The sequence below is a fragment of the Peromyscus leucopus genome, chromosome 16_21 (genome assembly GCF_004664715.2).
Source record: "Peromyscus leucopus breed LL Stock chromosome 16_21, UCI_PerLeu_2.1, whole genome shotgun sequence".
In the NCBI taxonomy this organism is placed as follows: domain Eukaryota; kingdom Metazoa; phylum Chordata; class Mammalia; order Rodentia; family Cricetidae; genus Peromyscus; species Peromyscus leucopus.
Window position 1 is genome coordinate 31,465,696 of NC_051084.1, and position 19,152 is coordinate 31,484,847.

At 39.7% G+C, this 19,152-nt stretch overlaps 1 protein-coding gene across 3 annotated transcripts in view; it reads right to left on the reverse strand.

Annotated features, from left to right (window-relative positions):
- Positions 1–19,152, reverse strand: part of Ctnna3 (catenin alpha 3) — a 1,489,259-nt gene that overhangs the window by 1,117,564 nt on the left and 352,543 nt on the right. For all 3 annotated transcript variants that reach the window (XM_037199948.1, XM_037199947.1, XM_028881063.2), the window contains exon 7: positions 12,627–12,830. In XM_037199948.1, the coding sequence (XP_037055843.1) occupies positions 12,627–12,830 (204 nt within the window). The remainder of the gene's footprint in view (positions 1–12,626; positions 12,831–19,152) is intronic.

Here is a 19,152-nt window from a genome sequence, read left to right on the forward strand (position 1 = left end):
TCCTGCCACCAATGCATTTCTTCATTTTGACAACCCAGAAAGGCAGTGTGATTCTTACTGTCATTCTGTTTCATAGAACATGTCCCTTCAGTCTCTGAACTGAAGTCCACTCTGGACTTCATGTATAGTTAAAAAAAATGCCAAAACAAAATAATATAAAGCCGATAAAAACAAATGAAAGCTAATTGTCATGCATAAGAAAATCCAAAGAAAGGGACCAGAAAATGGAGAACACCAGGGACTGAGGACATGAAGGAACCTATTCCCCAATTTATGAAATATGAAAAATTATGCTGCTGCATAAAGAAGATCTTGAAAATAAAAATGACCAAGAGGACATGTCTTTGGGAATCATAGAGACCCTGGAAATAGGTCTGATATTTCACAGATCAGACTTCTGAGGGCTCTCTCTGTCAATACTGTTGCCCCAAGTGACAGCTGTGTCACACTCCAGTACTCTAAAATATTTAAGATTCTAAGTTTCCTAACAGTGCTCCTATGGATCTGTGCCAGCTTCCTTAGTACGTTTCTGGCCAATAACCTTCCCTCCATTTCTAAAGACTTCCATTTTAATGACTGAAGAAATCGACAAAGACCCAAGTTTATTTGGGGATTTCCACATACCTATTATTTCCAACTTACTTATAATTAAACAGTCAGAATTGCATTGGGGGAGTCACTAGGCATCCTCAGTAATGAGTGGGAACTTGAAGCATTCCTGGATGAAGGCAACCTCTGCAAACTTTTCATAGAGAGAACTATTGTAGAAGGAGGAGAGAAGGAAGGACGGGGAGGGAAAGAAGAGGAGGGGAAAAAAGTTTCTTTCTGACTAGAAAATTTTCTAGTCAGAAAGAAAATGGCAGGGCTCTCAGGGACGTTAGAAAACTAGTAGGTTCAGGAAAGCCTGGACTGTTTTTTGCGTTAATAGATAAAACAGCTCAATAATGACCCTCAGCATTATTCCCTATGTCAAAAACCCAGAAAACAGTTAAGAGGTTCATTCGTAAACCAGTAGAAATAGGAAGGCCTGGACCATTGTTTGCCTTAATAGATACAACAATAGATACAACAGCTCAATGACAATCAGAATTATTACCTATGTCAAAAATCCAGAAAACAGTTAAGTGGTTCTAGCATCCCGGTACAGCCAAAGCAGCCACATCAAACTTGCTGAGAACATTCAAGGAATTTTCTGCCACAGTCCTACCCCAGCACCATGCCATATGATGAGGATGGAAGACCCAGTCCTAGCTTCTCCCTGAAGAGGGAAAGAAAAAGCGATCCAAATTTTGCTTCTTATAGGAGCTTCTTGAGATGCCATCTTCTTTCTCGTGTGTCTTGAAACATTGATAGAGGCCACCACTCTCTAGTCAGGAGGGGCCTTTAAAAACAGAAACGGTCCTTTGAATGAGCAAGTTAGCACATACCCAAGTACACCCAGAATATTCCCTGTGAAAAGCACATGCTAAGTCATAAACTGGCAAGTTGAAGATTAATAAAATCATAATTAGTATCTTTTCTAGCCCCAAATATCAACAGCAAAGGAAAAGTGGAAAATTCACTAATACACAGAAGTTAAATAACATATTTGAATAACCAAGAGGTTAAAGAAGAAATAGAATGTTAGAAAACATTGTGAGACTAACAGAGTGAAGGCATAGCACGTTAAAGTTGATGAAAATAGCAAATGCAATGTGAAGAGGGAAGCTTGGGGGCTGGAAAGATGGTTCAGTAGTTAAGAGAGCTTGCTGTTATTGCAGAATATCTGAGTTCAGTTCCCAGCACCCTAGTATGGTAGCTCACTTTTGCCTGTAACTACAGCTCCAGCGGGAGGGGGAACAATGTCCTTTTCTGTATTCTTCAAGTACACACACCCACACAGAGACACACACATTTGATACATAATTTAAAATATTTTTGAATAGGGAAGTTTATATAATAAATGTCTACATAAAAAAAAGTCAGTCGGGGCTGGAAAGATGGCTCAGTGGTTAAGAGCACCGACTGCTCTTCCAGAGGTCCTGAGTTCAATTCCCAGCAACCACATGGTGGCTCACAACCACTTGTAATGAGATCTGGTGCCCTCTTCTGGCCTGCAGGGACACATGCAGGCAGAATACTGTATACATAATAAATAAAAATAAATCTTAAAAAAAAAAAGTTTAAAAAAAAAAGTCAGTCTACGTCACACACACATACACAGACACACAACACACACATATACACACACAATACACACAGACACACAACACATACATACACAGAGACACATAATACACACATATACACAACACACAAAAAAACTGGAAACAGAAATTAAAATCAAAAGAATCATGAGAAAAATAACAGCCAATCAGTAAAAATAAAATACAAAATGGAAAAATGATTTAAAGAAAACATAATTTTTTAAAGGTATACATTGATAAGCTGTTATCAAGACTGGAAGAGGAACTTAAACACATAAAGTAGAAAAATAGAGACGATGCGACAAGATGATGCACACAGAAAGTAAAAGGATGGTAGCAGACTACTGACAGTTTCACACCAGCCTATGAATGGCCTAAGAAACAAATGAGATGAGTCCTCGAAACTTTCAACCTCCCCCAAGTTAATTATGTGGAAACAGGAAGTTCTAACAAATCTACACCTGGCATGGAGACTAACTTAATCATCAAAAACTCACAGAAAAGAAGATCCTGGAAACAAATACTCCCATTGGTGAATGCTACCAAATGTTTTAAGAATATCAAATACCAATCCTCAGTCTCTCATAACCAAACTGAACATTACAGACCATGTTATGGAACTAGTATCACCATCACACAAAGCCATAGACACTACAGAAAAAGGGGGAAAAATGAAAGGTCAACATCTTTGGAGAAGAACAAAATGCTTTCTTCCTAGATGAATGGCAAGAGGCTATTAATTCTACCATGTTTCTTATCATTTATATCAGTATGTCATGTTCTTGGATTTGAAATCTGAATGTAGTTAACAAAATGTGCCCAACGTGAAAATTTCTCTGAACTATTTTTGCAACTTTCTTTGAATCTCAAATGATTTTAAAATTTTAAAAGATAACTTTTCTTTAATCTTAGCTTTTGAGAGGCGTTCCTGGGACACCAGAATTATATAAGATGGATAGAAGAACAAGAGTCTTTCCAGGGGAGTTGAATAGCAGAATAGAAAATAAAAGTAGCCCTCCAGTAGATTTAGTTTGCTGGTGTTTACAAGTTCTAGGTTTTACGTCCAAGTAAATAAAACGAGCAGTCAATGTTGCTTACGGAATGGCAAAATTGGGGCCAGCTTTTGTTTTCACAAAACACAGAAACATCATCAAAAATGGTGATTATCGCATCCATTTTGCACCAAACAAAGGAATTAATTGCTCTTCTCTCTCCAACTGTAGAGCAATTGCCAAACTTACCTTTACGCAAGCTTTGTGCTTTATTTGTGTATTCCTTTTTTTCCCTGAACCTCAGACAACACTAAGATTCAGATTCCCACTGCAGAGGAGTGAGGGAGACTTCTAAGCAAGAAGATCTAAACGGATACTTCCCTCCGGCCATCCTGCAGCATGAATTATATTTTATTTACTGCTTCTGATCCAGTACCACTGAAGAGAAAGCAACCCATCATCATACATAGTTGGGAATTATCAATAGTGGATGACCTCGAAAACTAGTTTTTCAAATGCAGTCACAACCATTACTATTGCCAAAGTATAGTGGGCATGCACCAAACTTTTAACTGTGCGTGAGCATAACTCATCTAGGCTCTTGTTTTTCCACACCTGATCTTTGACTCTGTCTCCCTGTAGTTAGATAAGGCTCACCCACTGCAGACCTTGGTTGCAATGATGTCTACAGAGGTTGAGTTTTACCAATAACTTAAAGAATATAAACTGTGGAAAGCAACTAAACCTATTAATAGTAATAGATTCTGGTTGTTGTTGTTGTTGTTGTTTTATTTCTACATGCTTCTGCTTACTGTTTTCAGCTCTGTCATCTTCAACCTCCGTGATTATCAGGCGAGTCTGTCTCCTTCATACCTTCTAGGTCATGCCTTCCACTTGGTATTAAGATGCTCCCCATCTTCTATGTACTTTGCAAAGTCAAGTCATTACATACCAAGTTCTGTAGTGTTCTGGTGATCAACTGCTGTGTGCAAAGCTATATTAAAACCTAGTGGCTGGAAGCAACAGCTACTTCATTGACTCTCATGGTTCTGAGAGACTGGAGTCATTTGGGATTTCACACACCAGGTCTGTTCGGCTGCAGTGGAAGGCTGGCTGTAGCTGGAGTGAGAGAAGGGTTAGCTAGACTATATATGCAAGAGAGTGCATGCATACACAGTCCCTGCAGCTCATGCTAGCTTTCTGCTGGAAACTCAGCTAGGTCTATCCACTGACTATCTCCCTGGCTGGAACTCACCATACATCTCGGGCCCTATACCCCAGCAGTTTTAGATTCTGAAAGGGAACGTTCTAAGACAGAGTAGAAGCTAAATATTATGAGTTACTAAAAAGAGATGGGCTTACATTGAAGCTTGGTTTCTTTAAAAAAAAAAAAAAGCAAACTATGTTTAATCAAATATTGGGGAACAACGTTTGGCATTTAATGGCCAGTGTTTGATTTCATATCTGGCCTCTCCTTTCTCACCTAACTAAATTATGCATGTCCCCACATCAAGCACTGTGATTCCTGCCCTTGTGTCTTTGACGGGCTATTATACATCAGCTGTATGCCAGGCTCCTGCTCATCCTTTGAAGCCAGCAGAAGCAGGCTCTCCTCTGTGAGGCCTGTGGGCCTCTCCTCCTGGAGTGAGTCCTCCTCCGCTGAGGGCTATAGTACTCAGCACTTTCCATTGCTACAGCTTCCTTATTTTAATTTTATTTTCTTATTTGTTTTCAATACATCCCAACCACAGTTTCCCTTCATCATGCTCATTTTATTTATTGCTTTGGCTCATCCCTTGACAACCAAGATGTTGATTTTTTTATGATCCCGAAACCACCAGTTGCATAGGGCAGTGTCTGTACAGGAATTCATGTGATCATAAGTTGTATCTCTGCCCATAAAACTTTAAACTGAAATAAATTTTAGTTATCTTTCTTGGCCAATGCAGAATCTGTCAGAAAAAAAATTTAAATGTGTTAAATGTCTCTCAAAGTCCTCCATATGTATCATTGTATTTATAATGCATAGAAAGTCACACAATCTCCAGATGGTCATACAATGCAGTTTGCTTAGGACCAGCCTGACTTGAACCTCCTGTAAGACAATTCAGCCTGTTCATTATTTGAATGAATATTCCCTCTCTCAGAAGCATCACAGTTTGGATGGCAAAGTATGTTTATCCCAGAATTCCCATTGGTAAGGTAAATGCTCTCAAGAGACCAAATACCTAGTTGCTGAGATAGGATGCTTTCTCCTTATTCAGGGCTAGAGAAAGGACAATTTCACTTTGGCTGTTAGCTGGAATTGTGGGTCATGTGTGTTTCCCTAGATGTCCTTTTCCAGGAGATTTCCTTTTCAGCTTGAATTTTCAAGAGCTTATGACTGGCATATCTGTCCCTCAGTAGGGTCTGTCCTTAGTTGCAAGAAGCTCTTCCTAGGCCGCATGCCCACAGGAATAACCCATAGCCAATGTTTATAGCTACAGAGAAGATGACTTCATTGCCCTGTGTTAGTCTGGGGCTATCCTGAAGGACTCCCACCTCCAGAATTCTGAGGCTATTAAGAGTCCCATTGTACGTGGCTTTGATCACATAATCTCCTGAGTGAATTTCCCAATAAACCTTACTCATGCTAGTCTTAATTTCAGTCTGCACCCATGCTACCTGACAATTCTCTTCCTGTCACCATCAGATACTGGCTAGCAACCATGCTAGGCACAGGACCCTTAAATTTTGTAGAGGAAAGAACAGTTCGTGCAAAGATTCTTGAGTCCCACTTTATTTCTGTCATTTCTACCATCCAACCTAGTTCTTTTTATGTAAGAAAACACTTTAAATAAAGCCTCTTGTTATTAGAAGAAGAAATAAATAAATAAAACCAGGAAGCAGTACCGGAATACTAGGAAGCACAGGTGCCCTATTGGGAGGAAGTAACCAGGCGGAAACCATACACAAAGTGGATGACCTGTATCACAGACCTCTGGTAGAAGGCAACAGTCAACAGGTCCTTGACCTTCGTGCAAATAGGCTGATTATGCAACCTTCCAGAGCTTTCCCTGTGAGAGGCTCTGGATGCAGTTCACATCTCGCCACTTAAGGCATCCTCCACTACTTTTCAGTTATTTCAATTTTACAGACATCAGAAGCTGCACACATAAAGTCTCACTCACGGGATCACCTAAACGTGAGCTGAGCAAGGACAATAACAAGGACATGCCAAAGTGAACAGGGGATGTCCATGAGGTCTCAGCCCTACACAGACAAGCAACTGAGGAACGCTGAGAGTGGGAGAAAGAGTCTCCCCGAGGAAGAACAGACCAATTTGTTTTGTCCATATAACAACAATTATTAAAGGGGGGGGGGAAGAGGCCGAGAGTTTGAAAGAAAACAAAATTAGATCTATGGGGGAGGAAAGAGAAAGGGAAAATGATGTAATTATATTATAAACTCAAATTAAAAGAAGTAATAACAAATTACCATGTTCTCTCCCCTCCTGTGCTTGACTCCATCTGGATATTTCCTGGTTTGTTTGGTTTTGTTTTCAATAGTGGCTATCTGTTTTTCTTTCCCCTTAATGTTAGTGTAATTCATAATTATGTACTTAGCATTTCAACAGATTTGCCCCTCTTTGATTTTTAAATGGAACTAGAACATTGGAGCACAATGAAGAGATTTATGGGAATCACCTGATCCCTCAGAGAAGACTCTAGATTCCTTTTTTTCCTGCCATGTACTGCACAAACTCTCTGAAGTCCCAAAGAGAACATTCCCCAGCAGACTTAGATGATCCCAAACATAGCTTGTCTGAAAGACCCAGACATTGATAGGCAAGTCATTCAAATAACTAGAGAGCTGTGAGGAGAATACTAGCCCCCTCCCCCATAAGCTTGGGAAATTAATTCATACTCTCAAGTACCTATGAAAAACCCAGTCCTCACTGTAAAAAAAAAAAAAAAAAAACAGGAAATGTGAAACCAATCTTCCCACTTAAACAGACCCTGGTACTTAAAATTATATAGAATTTCTCTAGATATACTGTTCCTACATTTCAGTTTCAGTATCTGAAGCAGGCATTTCATTTGGGCAGTTCCTTTACCAAAGTTTCCTGAACTTTGGCCACATGCTCTGATCTAAGTTTGTCAGCTCTGATTTTAGCAAATCAAATACCATGTAGACCTAAAAAAAGGATACCATTTATTTCTCTTAAGTTAGTTAAGGTTGTAAAAGCCAGATAGGTAGAAATCGAAAAACAGTGTTCCCAATATAAGCAGCCATCCAATCACCATGGCACATTGTGCAAATTTAGGAAATAAGACAAAGTGTCAAGGACAGTAAGCCTGAGTTGATAACAACTAATTCTATTAAGTAATCCACAGGGGGAAAGCAAAGAAAAATATAGTTCTGAAAAATTCTCTACATTTCCAGAATTTCTGTTTGTTTACTTTTGTGCACACACACAAACATGTTTGTGTGCACAAATGATGGGGATGCGTGTGCACATGTGTGGAAAGGTGCATCTCAAGTATGCACCTCAGGAGCCCATCCTCACTGTTTATTTTGAGGCCGGGTCTCTCACTGCTGACTCAGCTCAACTCTCTGGCCAGCAAAGGCCTGCTGCTACCTCCGCAGCCCTGAAAGCACAAGGGCATGCTGCCACTCCTGGCTTTGACGTGGGTCCGAAGGGATGCAACTCAGGTCTCCACGCTCCCACGGCTAGCACGTTACCAACTGAGCCCTTTCCCCAACTCTACATTTAGAAAAATTTTAATCAGACACTCCTAACCACTTTTTTTTTTCTTTAAGAAGAAATTAGCTAAGGCAAAGATTGTTTCCAAAGTGGACTTTCAACACAGGAGTAGAGATCGTACATGTAAAGGGGGGGGGTCACAGACTATCTCTTTGTAGGCTTAATTGAAGCAACAGAGCTTCCCAAGATAGGTAATGCATTAAACTCACACAGATGAAATTGATTTCTGAATGCCAAAAGCCAGTCCATTTGATTATTTATTCACTAAACAATGAGAATTAAATGTGTGCTTTCATGTATAGAAACATAAATTAGTCCTTAAATGAAGCTCAGGTCTGACTCGTTTATTCTAGCAGCAGCATCTCTCACTTGGCACTCTAAAATTCCCCTACAGTGAAGAACTTTACCAGTTCACATATACTAGCTGAAGGTCCTGTGCAGCCATGCATCCAATATTCAACACCAACATGATTTTAACACTCCCCAAAAACACCTGTGACTGCTGATATCTTAAAACTCAAACTAGTCATCTTCAAAACCTTATTTCCATTAGCTATAAAAAGACCACCATGTAAAGAAAGTGGTTCCCCTGTGGCCTTTCTCTCCTTAGAGGGTAGTTTTGCTCCAGTCTGAAAAACTGGGAAAGTGTGTTCTTTTCCAAAATGATGAACTCGACCTAGCCAATCATGGAAATATAACAAAGCCAGCAGGCATATCTTAGGAATATCTACTCCTAGGTTTTAAGAGATGGAAGTTATGTTTTCTTTGATTCTCAGTGTTCTGTGGAGTATGTCCTCAAATGAAGAAAAATCCTATGTTGGAACATGGCCAAATAAAAAATCCAAATGGTGGGACTATGATTGAAAAAAATAACAAATGTTCCTGGAGAGTCACACAGACTTTTGAAAGAAGCCTGTACTTTGCAAAAGAAGATGTTTTGCCACAGGAGCTCTGTCCCATAAACTCAGTAGGTGCCTGAAAACTCATTTCATTGTCAAAGAGGTTGTGTCCTTATTACATGGCATATACAGTATGCAATCATTTCATTCACTCTTCCTTTTAAAAATGCAACTCAGGTTTTTCTAAATGCCAGGCATTGTATCTGGTGCTTGGGATAAAAACAAACGAAATGTGCATGTGATTTGCCTGCATAGACCTTAGAATCTGAGGTCTATTTCCTACAGTGGGTTCAAAAGAAAGCAATTGCACAATTGACTAAAGACTGATGTTGGCAGGTGGGGTGAGTTCTCCAGAAATGTTGACTTCCTAATTTTCATAACCTATGAATGTTATCATTAAAAATGGGATTGAGGGGTCGAGGGTCTTAAGATAGGTGATGAACCTGGACAATCTAGGTAGACCCCATCTAAACATGCAAACTCTAAGAGGCAGATATCTTTCCAAGTGTGTCCAGGGAAGCAAAGTTAGAAGCACACAGCACTTCTAGCTATGAAGAGGACCATGAGTAAAGCAATGAACATGTCATCTACAAGGTAGAAATAACTACAAAATGGATCCTTACCCAGGGCTCCAGAAAATGATGCAGCCCTCCAACATGGTGACTTTAACCCAGTGAGACCTTTGCCAAGGCTTTTCACCTGTAAAGCTGCTAAGGAATTTGAATAATTAAGACATTAATTCTGCCGGTCCTGATGGCACACATCTTTAACCTCGGCACTTAGGAGTCAGAGGCTGGCGTATCTCTGTGTGTTAAAGGTCAGCCTGGCCTACAGAGTGAGTTCTGGGACAGACAGGGTTACAAAGTGAGACCCTTTCTCAACAACAACAAAATATTAAGTGTTTGGTGATTTGCTATAACTACAATAGAAAACTACTACTGTCTGTCTGTTCTTGGTTTTTCTGTGTCTATTTTTCTCTACTCTCCCCCCCCCACACACACACATGAGATATACATATTGCAAACATCTTCCTAATTTGACAAGACATATATAGAGATTCAGTGACAAATACAGTCCAAACTTCCTGGTTTTTAAAAGAAGGTTATTTCAACTCAAAATAACCATGTGCTCAGATGAACTGAATCTGAAATAGTCATGTAACATGGCTGATCTGATCTGGACTCAACAGACACTAAATGTGCAGCTGAGCCTTGATGGAACATTCGCCTAAGAGATCTATGGACGCTGATGAACATTAACAACACTTGAAGTTTTTGTGATTGTCTTTGTGCCTGAGCTGTAAGGCTGGGCAATCTTACTGGGCCTTTTCTCATTGTATGAGTCTGCAAAAGCAAAGAACCTTTCCTATGCGTGTCCTGAAGCAGGGTCTTTATCAGCACAGCTCAATTACAAAAGGTACTGATGGATCCAAAGCAGGTCCATCAGGGAAGATGGAGTATCCTTCAGAGTGCCAGAGCTCTCCTGAAGATGCTGTACAAACTGAGCGAGGTTTGAACTCAGCCCCATCTCACAAAGAACATTCCTGTCTGTGAGAACTGATGAAGGAGGCTGAACAGATGGCTGGGCAGTTAGGAGTACTTAATGCTCTTGCAGAGAACCTGATTTCAGTTCCCAGCACCCACGTGGCAGCTCACATCCATAGGTAACTCCAGTTCCAGGGGACCTGGTGCCCTCTTTTAGCCTCTATGGGAACTGCAAACATGTGGTAAATATACATATAGGCAGAACATTCATACACATAAAACAAAAACAAATAAATCTTTAGAATGGGATCCCAATGGATTAAACACTCTGCTCCAGTAGCCTTCAAAAAAAACTTAGCAATTTTATCTTGGAATATGTATATTCAAGTAGGACAAGGAAATATGTCTAGGCTCATTGAAGTGACAAGAAATGTTCTGAGACAGATTGCCAAGATCAGGCTTTCTACCATCAAATGCCACAGCCCTTCTCTCCAGAAGGTGACCTTGGCAACCATGAGGGTAGTTCACGATCATGGGCCTGGACCACAAATGTCTTCGAGGTTCTGTGTTCTTACTCCACAGGTAGATTGACCTTCTGGGAAACAACATTAGGTAGCAAATAAAGATTTGTTTCATGTATTAAAAGTGACTGAAAAAATGTTTCTCTGCATGTTCTAAATATGAACAGTCTCATTTTCATTTTGTATCAGACAACACAAATCATGAATCCATCACTACTAAATCTGTGCGCATTAGTGTATTAGTTTGTAAATCTATATATCTATAATGAGTGCAACCTTCTATTGTAAATGAAGTAAACTTTATCTATGATTTCATAATTTATATGCAAAATAAGTATATATATATATATATAGCTTTATTATACTTTATGAGGATGAGAATAATATTTTTAATACTTTTTATTTTCTAGGTTTCTTGTGATTGATGAACTGCCCTGAGCAATCTTTAATAAGAAAAATCTCATATGCTAAAAATGGTAACACTCTTGCTTCAAATATTCAAGCAGGACATGACATTACTAACATGTTCTTCTAATTTACAAAATCTTGATAGAAAAGAGCTTTTGGGTCAGTAGTCAAATCATCAGATATTAAGAATACAGAGATACATCAAATGTGTTCAAGGGTCTTGAAAACTTAATTGATTTTAGGACATTTCACTTATCTACCTAAAGACTCAGAACAAGCAATCTCAGGCTTCCCATGTCTTAACCAAAAAAAGCCATAAGCTGCATGATTAATAATTGCCCAAACATATCTGCATAAATCTTGAATTGTTCAGCTTAAAAGAGGGTAGATAAACAAAATGTTTTAATATATCTATGTAATTCGATGATTTAAGAAGTTTTCATGATTAATATATACTAGTCTCTCTTCATCTGTAAGGGATACATTCCATAATACCCAGTGGGTACTTGAAATACACCATTTTTCCTATATATATACATACCATGACAGTTTTATTTACACTTTAAGAACAGTAAAAAAAAAAGTGAAAAACAAATTATCTAGAATAATAAAATATATACTGTATTTTCAATGTAATTATTTCAGTGGACAGTTGGCTATAAGGAGTTAAAACCACAGGATCAAGTCCATGGCTATACAGGGAGGGCTGTAGAGCTGAGTTATCCTGAGATCTTCTTGCCTGTTTCAGTAATGGCATCTGAAGTGAGCAGCGGTGACAGGTGATCCATCAAAGGACATATATACAGCACAGAATCAAACAAAGCGGACCTTGAAACAAATGCTTACAATGTCAGCATTTTCAAACTTTCTGAGTGGTTCCTCCCAGCAGGGAATCTTATGGCACCATATCACATCGGGAGAAGACAAAATGCCTTCCGGTCTGCCTGGGCTTTTTACCTCTTCAAATACAGCTCCAGACCTCCACGTCACGGACGTATCTTACACCACCTGGATTCTAACTTCAAGTGCCCCTGTGTTGCCAATGCTACTCCAGCCAGCATATACCACTCTCTCTTCTTTTTGACCCTCTAAACTAATGCTCAGTGCTTGTTTTGTTCCTCCAACCCTGCCTCTCCAACTGAGATTTAGATCCTCTGCAAGCAACCAACCACGTACAAATACTTCTCTGCTTCTGACTTCAACCCTCCAAGCTCTCAAAATTATGCTTCCTCCTGAAAAACTCACAGAACCCACTCTCAATGTCACTTTCCATAAAATCACCTACTCCCTCTGCAGGTGACTAGACACTTTTCATACACAACAGCGGCCCGGCGAATGCTCAAAATCATCCCAGGAAGATGCAAGTAGGAGAAGGAAGCCGTCACCTACGTTGCTCATGTACTCGGAGAGCAGATCCTGGAGAGCCTGGCGGATGGCATTGCACTCAGCGATAATCCGCTCTCGGTGGAAGTCTCTGGTGCAGGAAGAGTCGGCCAACAGTGCAGCCCCGCTGATGATGGCCTCTAGACGTTTCTCCAGGGATGGTCTTATTTCTTCCTCTGTCACTGTGAGTGGGTTCAGGACAATTAAATTCTGAGAAAATAAAACATTTGGATGGTCAGGACTCTGTGGAAGTCAAGTCTTAGAAAAAAAAAAATAATAACAAAGAAAAACAAACATCATTTGCTTCCTGCTTAGAATTCAGGTCTATTAATAAGAAGAATTAGGCTTTTCCTGCCTCAATACTTCACACAGAAGACTACATAGCAATATTGTTCAGACGGACGATAAAAGTTGTGCCTTTAGGAGCTTGGGTTCTACTGTTAGTCCTGGATTCAAAGCTTGCCCTTCCCACTCACCAAAGTGCCTTGGCTCCCTATTCCTCTCTTTCATCTGTAAAGTTACAGTATTTATGTTGCTTACACCATAAAACCCCCGGAAGAATTTATACACACACTTAGCACGGTGACTGGCGTGCACTGTTAATCACAATAGCAACATCTCCGAGCTGCCCAATCATTTTCACACACGCACTATCTCATCTTAGCACTGAGGATGCAGGCAGCCAAGGTATGATTAGCCACACATTGCAGAGGCTGTGGGAGGCTGAGAGGCTCTTACCCAAGGTCAAAGAGCAAATAAACTTTGAAGTTGAGACACATAACTCTGTCTTATAATTTACAATTCAATGTCACTTTCATTATACTTCGCGGTAAGTCATGGGCGCTAATTAACTTTACTACTAACATATCAAAGAAAATTCTGGCTTTTAATGATTCACTTAAAAAGGAGAACTCCAGGGGCTGGAGAGATAGCTCATCAATAACAGCATGAGCAGCTCTTGCAGAGGATCAGAGTTCAGCCACAACACCCATATTGGGCAGTTCACATCCACTTGGAACGCCAACTCTAGGGCATCTGATGCCCTCTTCTGTACTCTGTGGGCACCTGCACTGCACATCCCCACACAGACACAGACATAGACACACACACACAAAAAAATTATAATTAAATATTTTTTAAAAAGGAAAATTCCATCTTCCTACTGATCTATTAACTTGCAGAAATTCCAAGCTACTGGAAAGCGGCATGGTATTTTTAAGGTTTTATAAAGATACGCCAAGTCTTTGGAAATAGTAATCAAGACAATGCATATCTTCTAAGACAAGTTGGAGGGCATGCTTCTCTGAGCATCCTTCACAGTGATAGATCAGGAGGAAAAGCCTCTCCAAGGTATAGCCCAATGTGATCTTTGAAGAAAGAGTTAGTATAAAAGCTCTCTGAAGAATCTTTAACAAAATTGTGCCATGATCTTCAGAGTACAAGTGTCAGAGTATTAAAGGTGATACACGGTGATACTATTATAATCTTATAAAATAATATCTACATGGGTGTGCGTATTAATAGAGATATTTAAATATATAAAGATTACAGCTGTATAAGATAATGTATCATGAATATATATGTCAATATTGATACACATATGCAAATGCACACGTAAAATCTTGCATTGATCACGGTGCTACATGATATTACGATCAATGTTTTATGTAAGAAGTAGCCAGGATGCAGTTTTAAAAAGCAGCAGGCTGGTGAGATGACTCGGTGGGTAAAGGCATTTGCTTCACCAGCCTGGACGCCCAGGTTCAGTCTCTGAAGCCCACATAAAAGTAGAAGGACAGAAGAGAATCCACAAAGTTGTCCTGTGACCTCCTCCCTTCACACATATACACACACACACACACACACACACACACACACACACACACACACTGTGTAATAATAAGGTAAAGGCACATTTGGAGAGTTACACTTAAAAGGAAAACATTTAAAAAAGGCATACAGCCATGGTAAAGCATAGAGCCCTGGCATGCTCACACACAATAAAATACCCTGTAAACCAGAATACAGATCTTACACGACGTGGCTCAACTAGCTTATAGTGCTCAGGATTCCTTCTTCCCAGGTTCTACTCCCTAAGCATTTTTCCTACTGCTCAATTTATTTGGACAAAAGTCAACAAAAACAGAAGGTGAAAGCAAATTGTTTTCACAAGAGCCAAATCTAACCCCGTTTTCTCTGTTTCCAGGGCATGATCTTTTCCGTGAGACCTTCATCCTGGCATGGACTTGGCCAAGGATCAAAGCTCTCTTTACATACGACCGCTGCTACTGGTTCCCTTTCTCATCACTGTGACCACATACCTAATAAAACAAAGTTCAGGGGAGGGCAGATTTACTGGGACCGGAGATTCAGGAGAGCAAATGCCATCATGGGGACGCGGGGTAGAAGAAGCAGCTCACAGCTGTGGTGCAGAAACGCGCCCTGGTCAGGAAGCAGGAAGAGGTAAAGACCAGCGCATGGCTCACTTCCTCCTCTTTGCCTTTTCATTGGGTCTGGGATCCCAGGCCGTGGCACAGTACCACCCACATTCAGAGTAAGTCTTCTTCATCAGGTAACCCTCTCTAGAAATACCCTCACAGACAGATGTGGTCTCTAGCACCCGTGTAAAAGCTGGGCATGGAGACAAGCTCCTGTTACCTTAGTGCAGACAAAGGAAAAGCAGGATTGTGCTGAGGGAGATTTGCTGGCCACTGAACCAGTGTGATGGGGGTTCAATGGGAGATCTTCTCTCAGAAAACAAAGAGGAAAGTAATTAAGGAGGACACCTAATATTGACCTCTGGCCTGCACACACACATACACACACACACACACACACACACACACACACACAGAATAAGAAAATACATATGGCATCAAAGAATCTTGGACTCTCTATCAGTATCACTCTGGGTCAAAACCTTAATGGGAATCATTTCTTTCTATTCATTCCAGGAAAGGGGCTCACATGGTCTAAGTCTTTGTTTCATCCCTTATAAACAGGAAAAATAAAATCCATAACTATCATATAGTTTTGGGGTTTTTTTGTTTTGTTTTTTTTGGTTTTTTGTTTTTGTTTTTTTTTTAGCTAACATGGCTTCTTTTGTCATTATTTGTTTGCTTGGTTGTTTTTGTTTTTAAAACAAGATCTCATTCTGTTGTCCAGGCTATCTTGGAACTCACTCTGCCACCCACCCTAGTGTCAGATTCACCAAGTTTCCCAATTGGCCTTGAACTTGAGACTCTTGTGCCTCAACCTGCTGCATGCTAAGATTCTAGGCATCAACCACCACACTTGGATATTTGTTTTTGGCTTGTAGTACTGGGACTAAAACTTAGGACCCTACACATAGCGGGCAAGGGTGCTAAACACTGAACTCTATGCTGGCCTTTTAATGCACTGTGTAGATCTACTATCCAGGAGGAGGATCAGACCACCTCAGTGTCCTGTTTACTAATGCAGTGTCCTGTTTACTAATGCTATTTTCCTTTAAATGCCTTGACATCTGCACCTGATGAATCCAGCCATACACTACTATGAAGAATGCATCATGTCCAGAAACAGAACAGCCTAAAATACCATCCCTGGATGTATCATGTACTCAGTTACTAATTCTATAAGTATTTATTAATCATTATTTTTCAGATTCTGAACATGGCTTTTATCCATGCCTTACCCAGGGAAAGAAAAAGAAAAGTACATCCAAAACCAGTGAAAGCACAACATCAATATGGCTGGGAAGTTTTCTGTATTTTAATGAACAGGATATAATAAACCATATTCATCATTCACACACTGCATAAGGTGCGACAGGATTGATCGGATTTACATTCAAAACACTAAAACTCTCACACCTATTCTCCAAAGTGAAATTGCCTATCAAAAGAGATGCAGCTATGATTATAATCAAGTACCAACATTCTTCAGAAAAACACACGCTATGCTTCAAGTTGGGAGCAGCAGAAATAATAAGCACGTAGCATAAATAATGCTCCCCTCACAACTACATTATCAATCTTCAGAATGAGTTATAAAAATGGAATAAAATTTCTCCCTCTGATTACCAACAGAAAATGGTACTGAGAAGACTCACAGACTCTCCTGGGCATGGAATAGTCCTTCCTTTAGTGCATTTCCATTTAATCTAAAGAATGGACAGTTCAGCTATACAAAATGTAAGTGGAGGCAAAAGGTGAGTAAAAACCTATAAATCAGCAAGATGATCAGCACTCATTTCATAGAGTACCTTGGTCAATTAGTGTAACATGCCCACACAAGTTTAACTACTTGTTTTAGTCATAAATTAAAAGACACATGGCTTACATTTACCTCTGCATAAATTAGCATGATAGAAAAATAGAAAATATCTGAGAGATAATCAATATACTTTCAATGGAAATTACACACATAAATTCCTTTGATTTTTCCCCCATCAATGGGATGAACGTAGACCATTTGAACGAAACAAGGAGCGGTGAGAGCAGTTACATCAGGGTGCTGATTGACACTTCAGTCATGTAGTTCATTTCACAGAAGATAAGTAACATTTTAGGATAGTTCTGCCAGAGTCCAGCAGCCTGGTCTATGTAAAATATCACATCGGGAATTCTTCCTGGTTTTGTCTGGGGACTGTGAGAACAAAATGGGCCTTGATGGATTCTCCTTTTTCTAAAGCTTCTCTACATCAGATTATAACCCAGCACTCTGAGCGGTCAGCTGGGTTGTTGGACTGCATATTATCACCATGATGCCGCAGACTGAAGTGATACATTTCAATAAAGGAGCAAATTAAGGTTTCGGTGCAGATGATCTATTTGGGAGCATGTTTTACAGATTTGGTCCTTCTCCATAGTGGTCTATTTTAAAATATATAAGAAATGGTGATTAACTTATTCTGTTTATACTGATGTCAGAGTAAATACTTTTTTACATCCAAATATTTTATATCATAGGTTTTATGTGCAGTGAAAACATAATATGTCTCTTTTTTAAATATCACTATTAATGTCACCCTCATTGTCTCTAGCCATGAATTCTAGTGAGGTAAAGCCTAACTGAATACAACCGTGTAAAATGTGAGCAAACGCTCGAATGGTTACTGATATTTCCAGGAGCTATGGATGCAGAGTTCCCCAGAAAGCACCTCATCAAGGAAGATGGAGAGAAAAGACACAGGGGGTTGGGGGAGGAAAAAAACCAAATAATCCCATTGGCACTCTATTTTGTTTGACTCTACCTTACACTTTTCTCAGTAATTACCTCCCTTGGGAGATAGAGCAGGTTAAGTACAAGCCCTGGACTCCTGGGTGGAATGTGCAAAGCAGAAGAGAGAAAGGAAATGTGGCCACCATTGGCACAGCTGTACTTCATAACTGTGGAACTCTAAAGGCCAAGTCTGTCCCACAATCCCTTGAAGAATGATGAGAAGGAACATAACTGCCAGGAGGTGACAATTTCTCAAGAAATTGTCTGTCAGAGCCGGGTGTGGTGGCTGGCTCCTGCCTGTAATCTCAACACTCCAGAGGCTGAGGCAAGAGGATCACAGTTTCTAGGTCCTACTTGGCTACATAGGAAGGTTCTGTCTCAAAAAAGCAAGCCAAAATGAAAAGGCATCTCTGTGATGCTCTTGATGTGATTCTTAACATTTCCCCATATCCTCTAGAGTGCTACTGTTTAAAGACTGGAGATTCTGAATAATTTGAAATCGTAACCAAATAACCAACTAAAAATGTCCTTGGCCTGATAAGAGTTTTAAAACCCGTTCTTTTTCTGGAGAAGAATGTACCATTAAATATAAATTAACTCAAATATTTCTAGCTAACAGGGCTAAGAATAAAATTGCAAGCATTAGCCTAAAAGTGCCACTAAGAATCATGATTTTAGATTCCACATGAAGCTATGCTTGCTGTCTTGGTAAAATAACACAATCTGAATGAGGCCATATTGACTCTAATATATAAATGTGTGTGTGTGTGTGTGTGTGTGTGTGTGTGTGTGTGTGTGTGTGTGTACATACAGGCATATAGATGGATGGATAGATAGATGATAGATAGATAGATAGATAATGATAAATAATTAGATGATAGATATAGATAAAGATGATAGATAGGAGATAGATAGATAGATAGATAGATAGATAGATAGATAGATAGATTAGATAGACTCTAGAGCACTGTCTAAAAGTTCTTCCTGTAATGATGAGATTTTCTATATTGACCATGGTTTGATATGGCTAGAACAGCCAAGGCTGGTACAGATGAAAAGTGATTTCTAGGTTTTGTTTAATAATGATTAACTTTAAGTGTAAATATCCACATATGACTAGTGACTGTCAATTTTCATTTTCATTTTCAAGCACGAGATTCTTTTGCTGTCTCATGTCTGGCAAACTTTACTGGATGAAACTTGATGACATTGGGCAGTGATGATGCTTGAGCCACACACAGAGGAGCTTGGTACTTCTGATCTGTCCTGTGTTACTTAGGAAACCTGTCCTGTGGCAAAAAAACAACTGCCTGTATCTATACTTGCA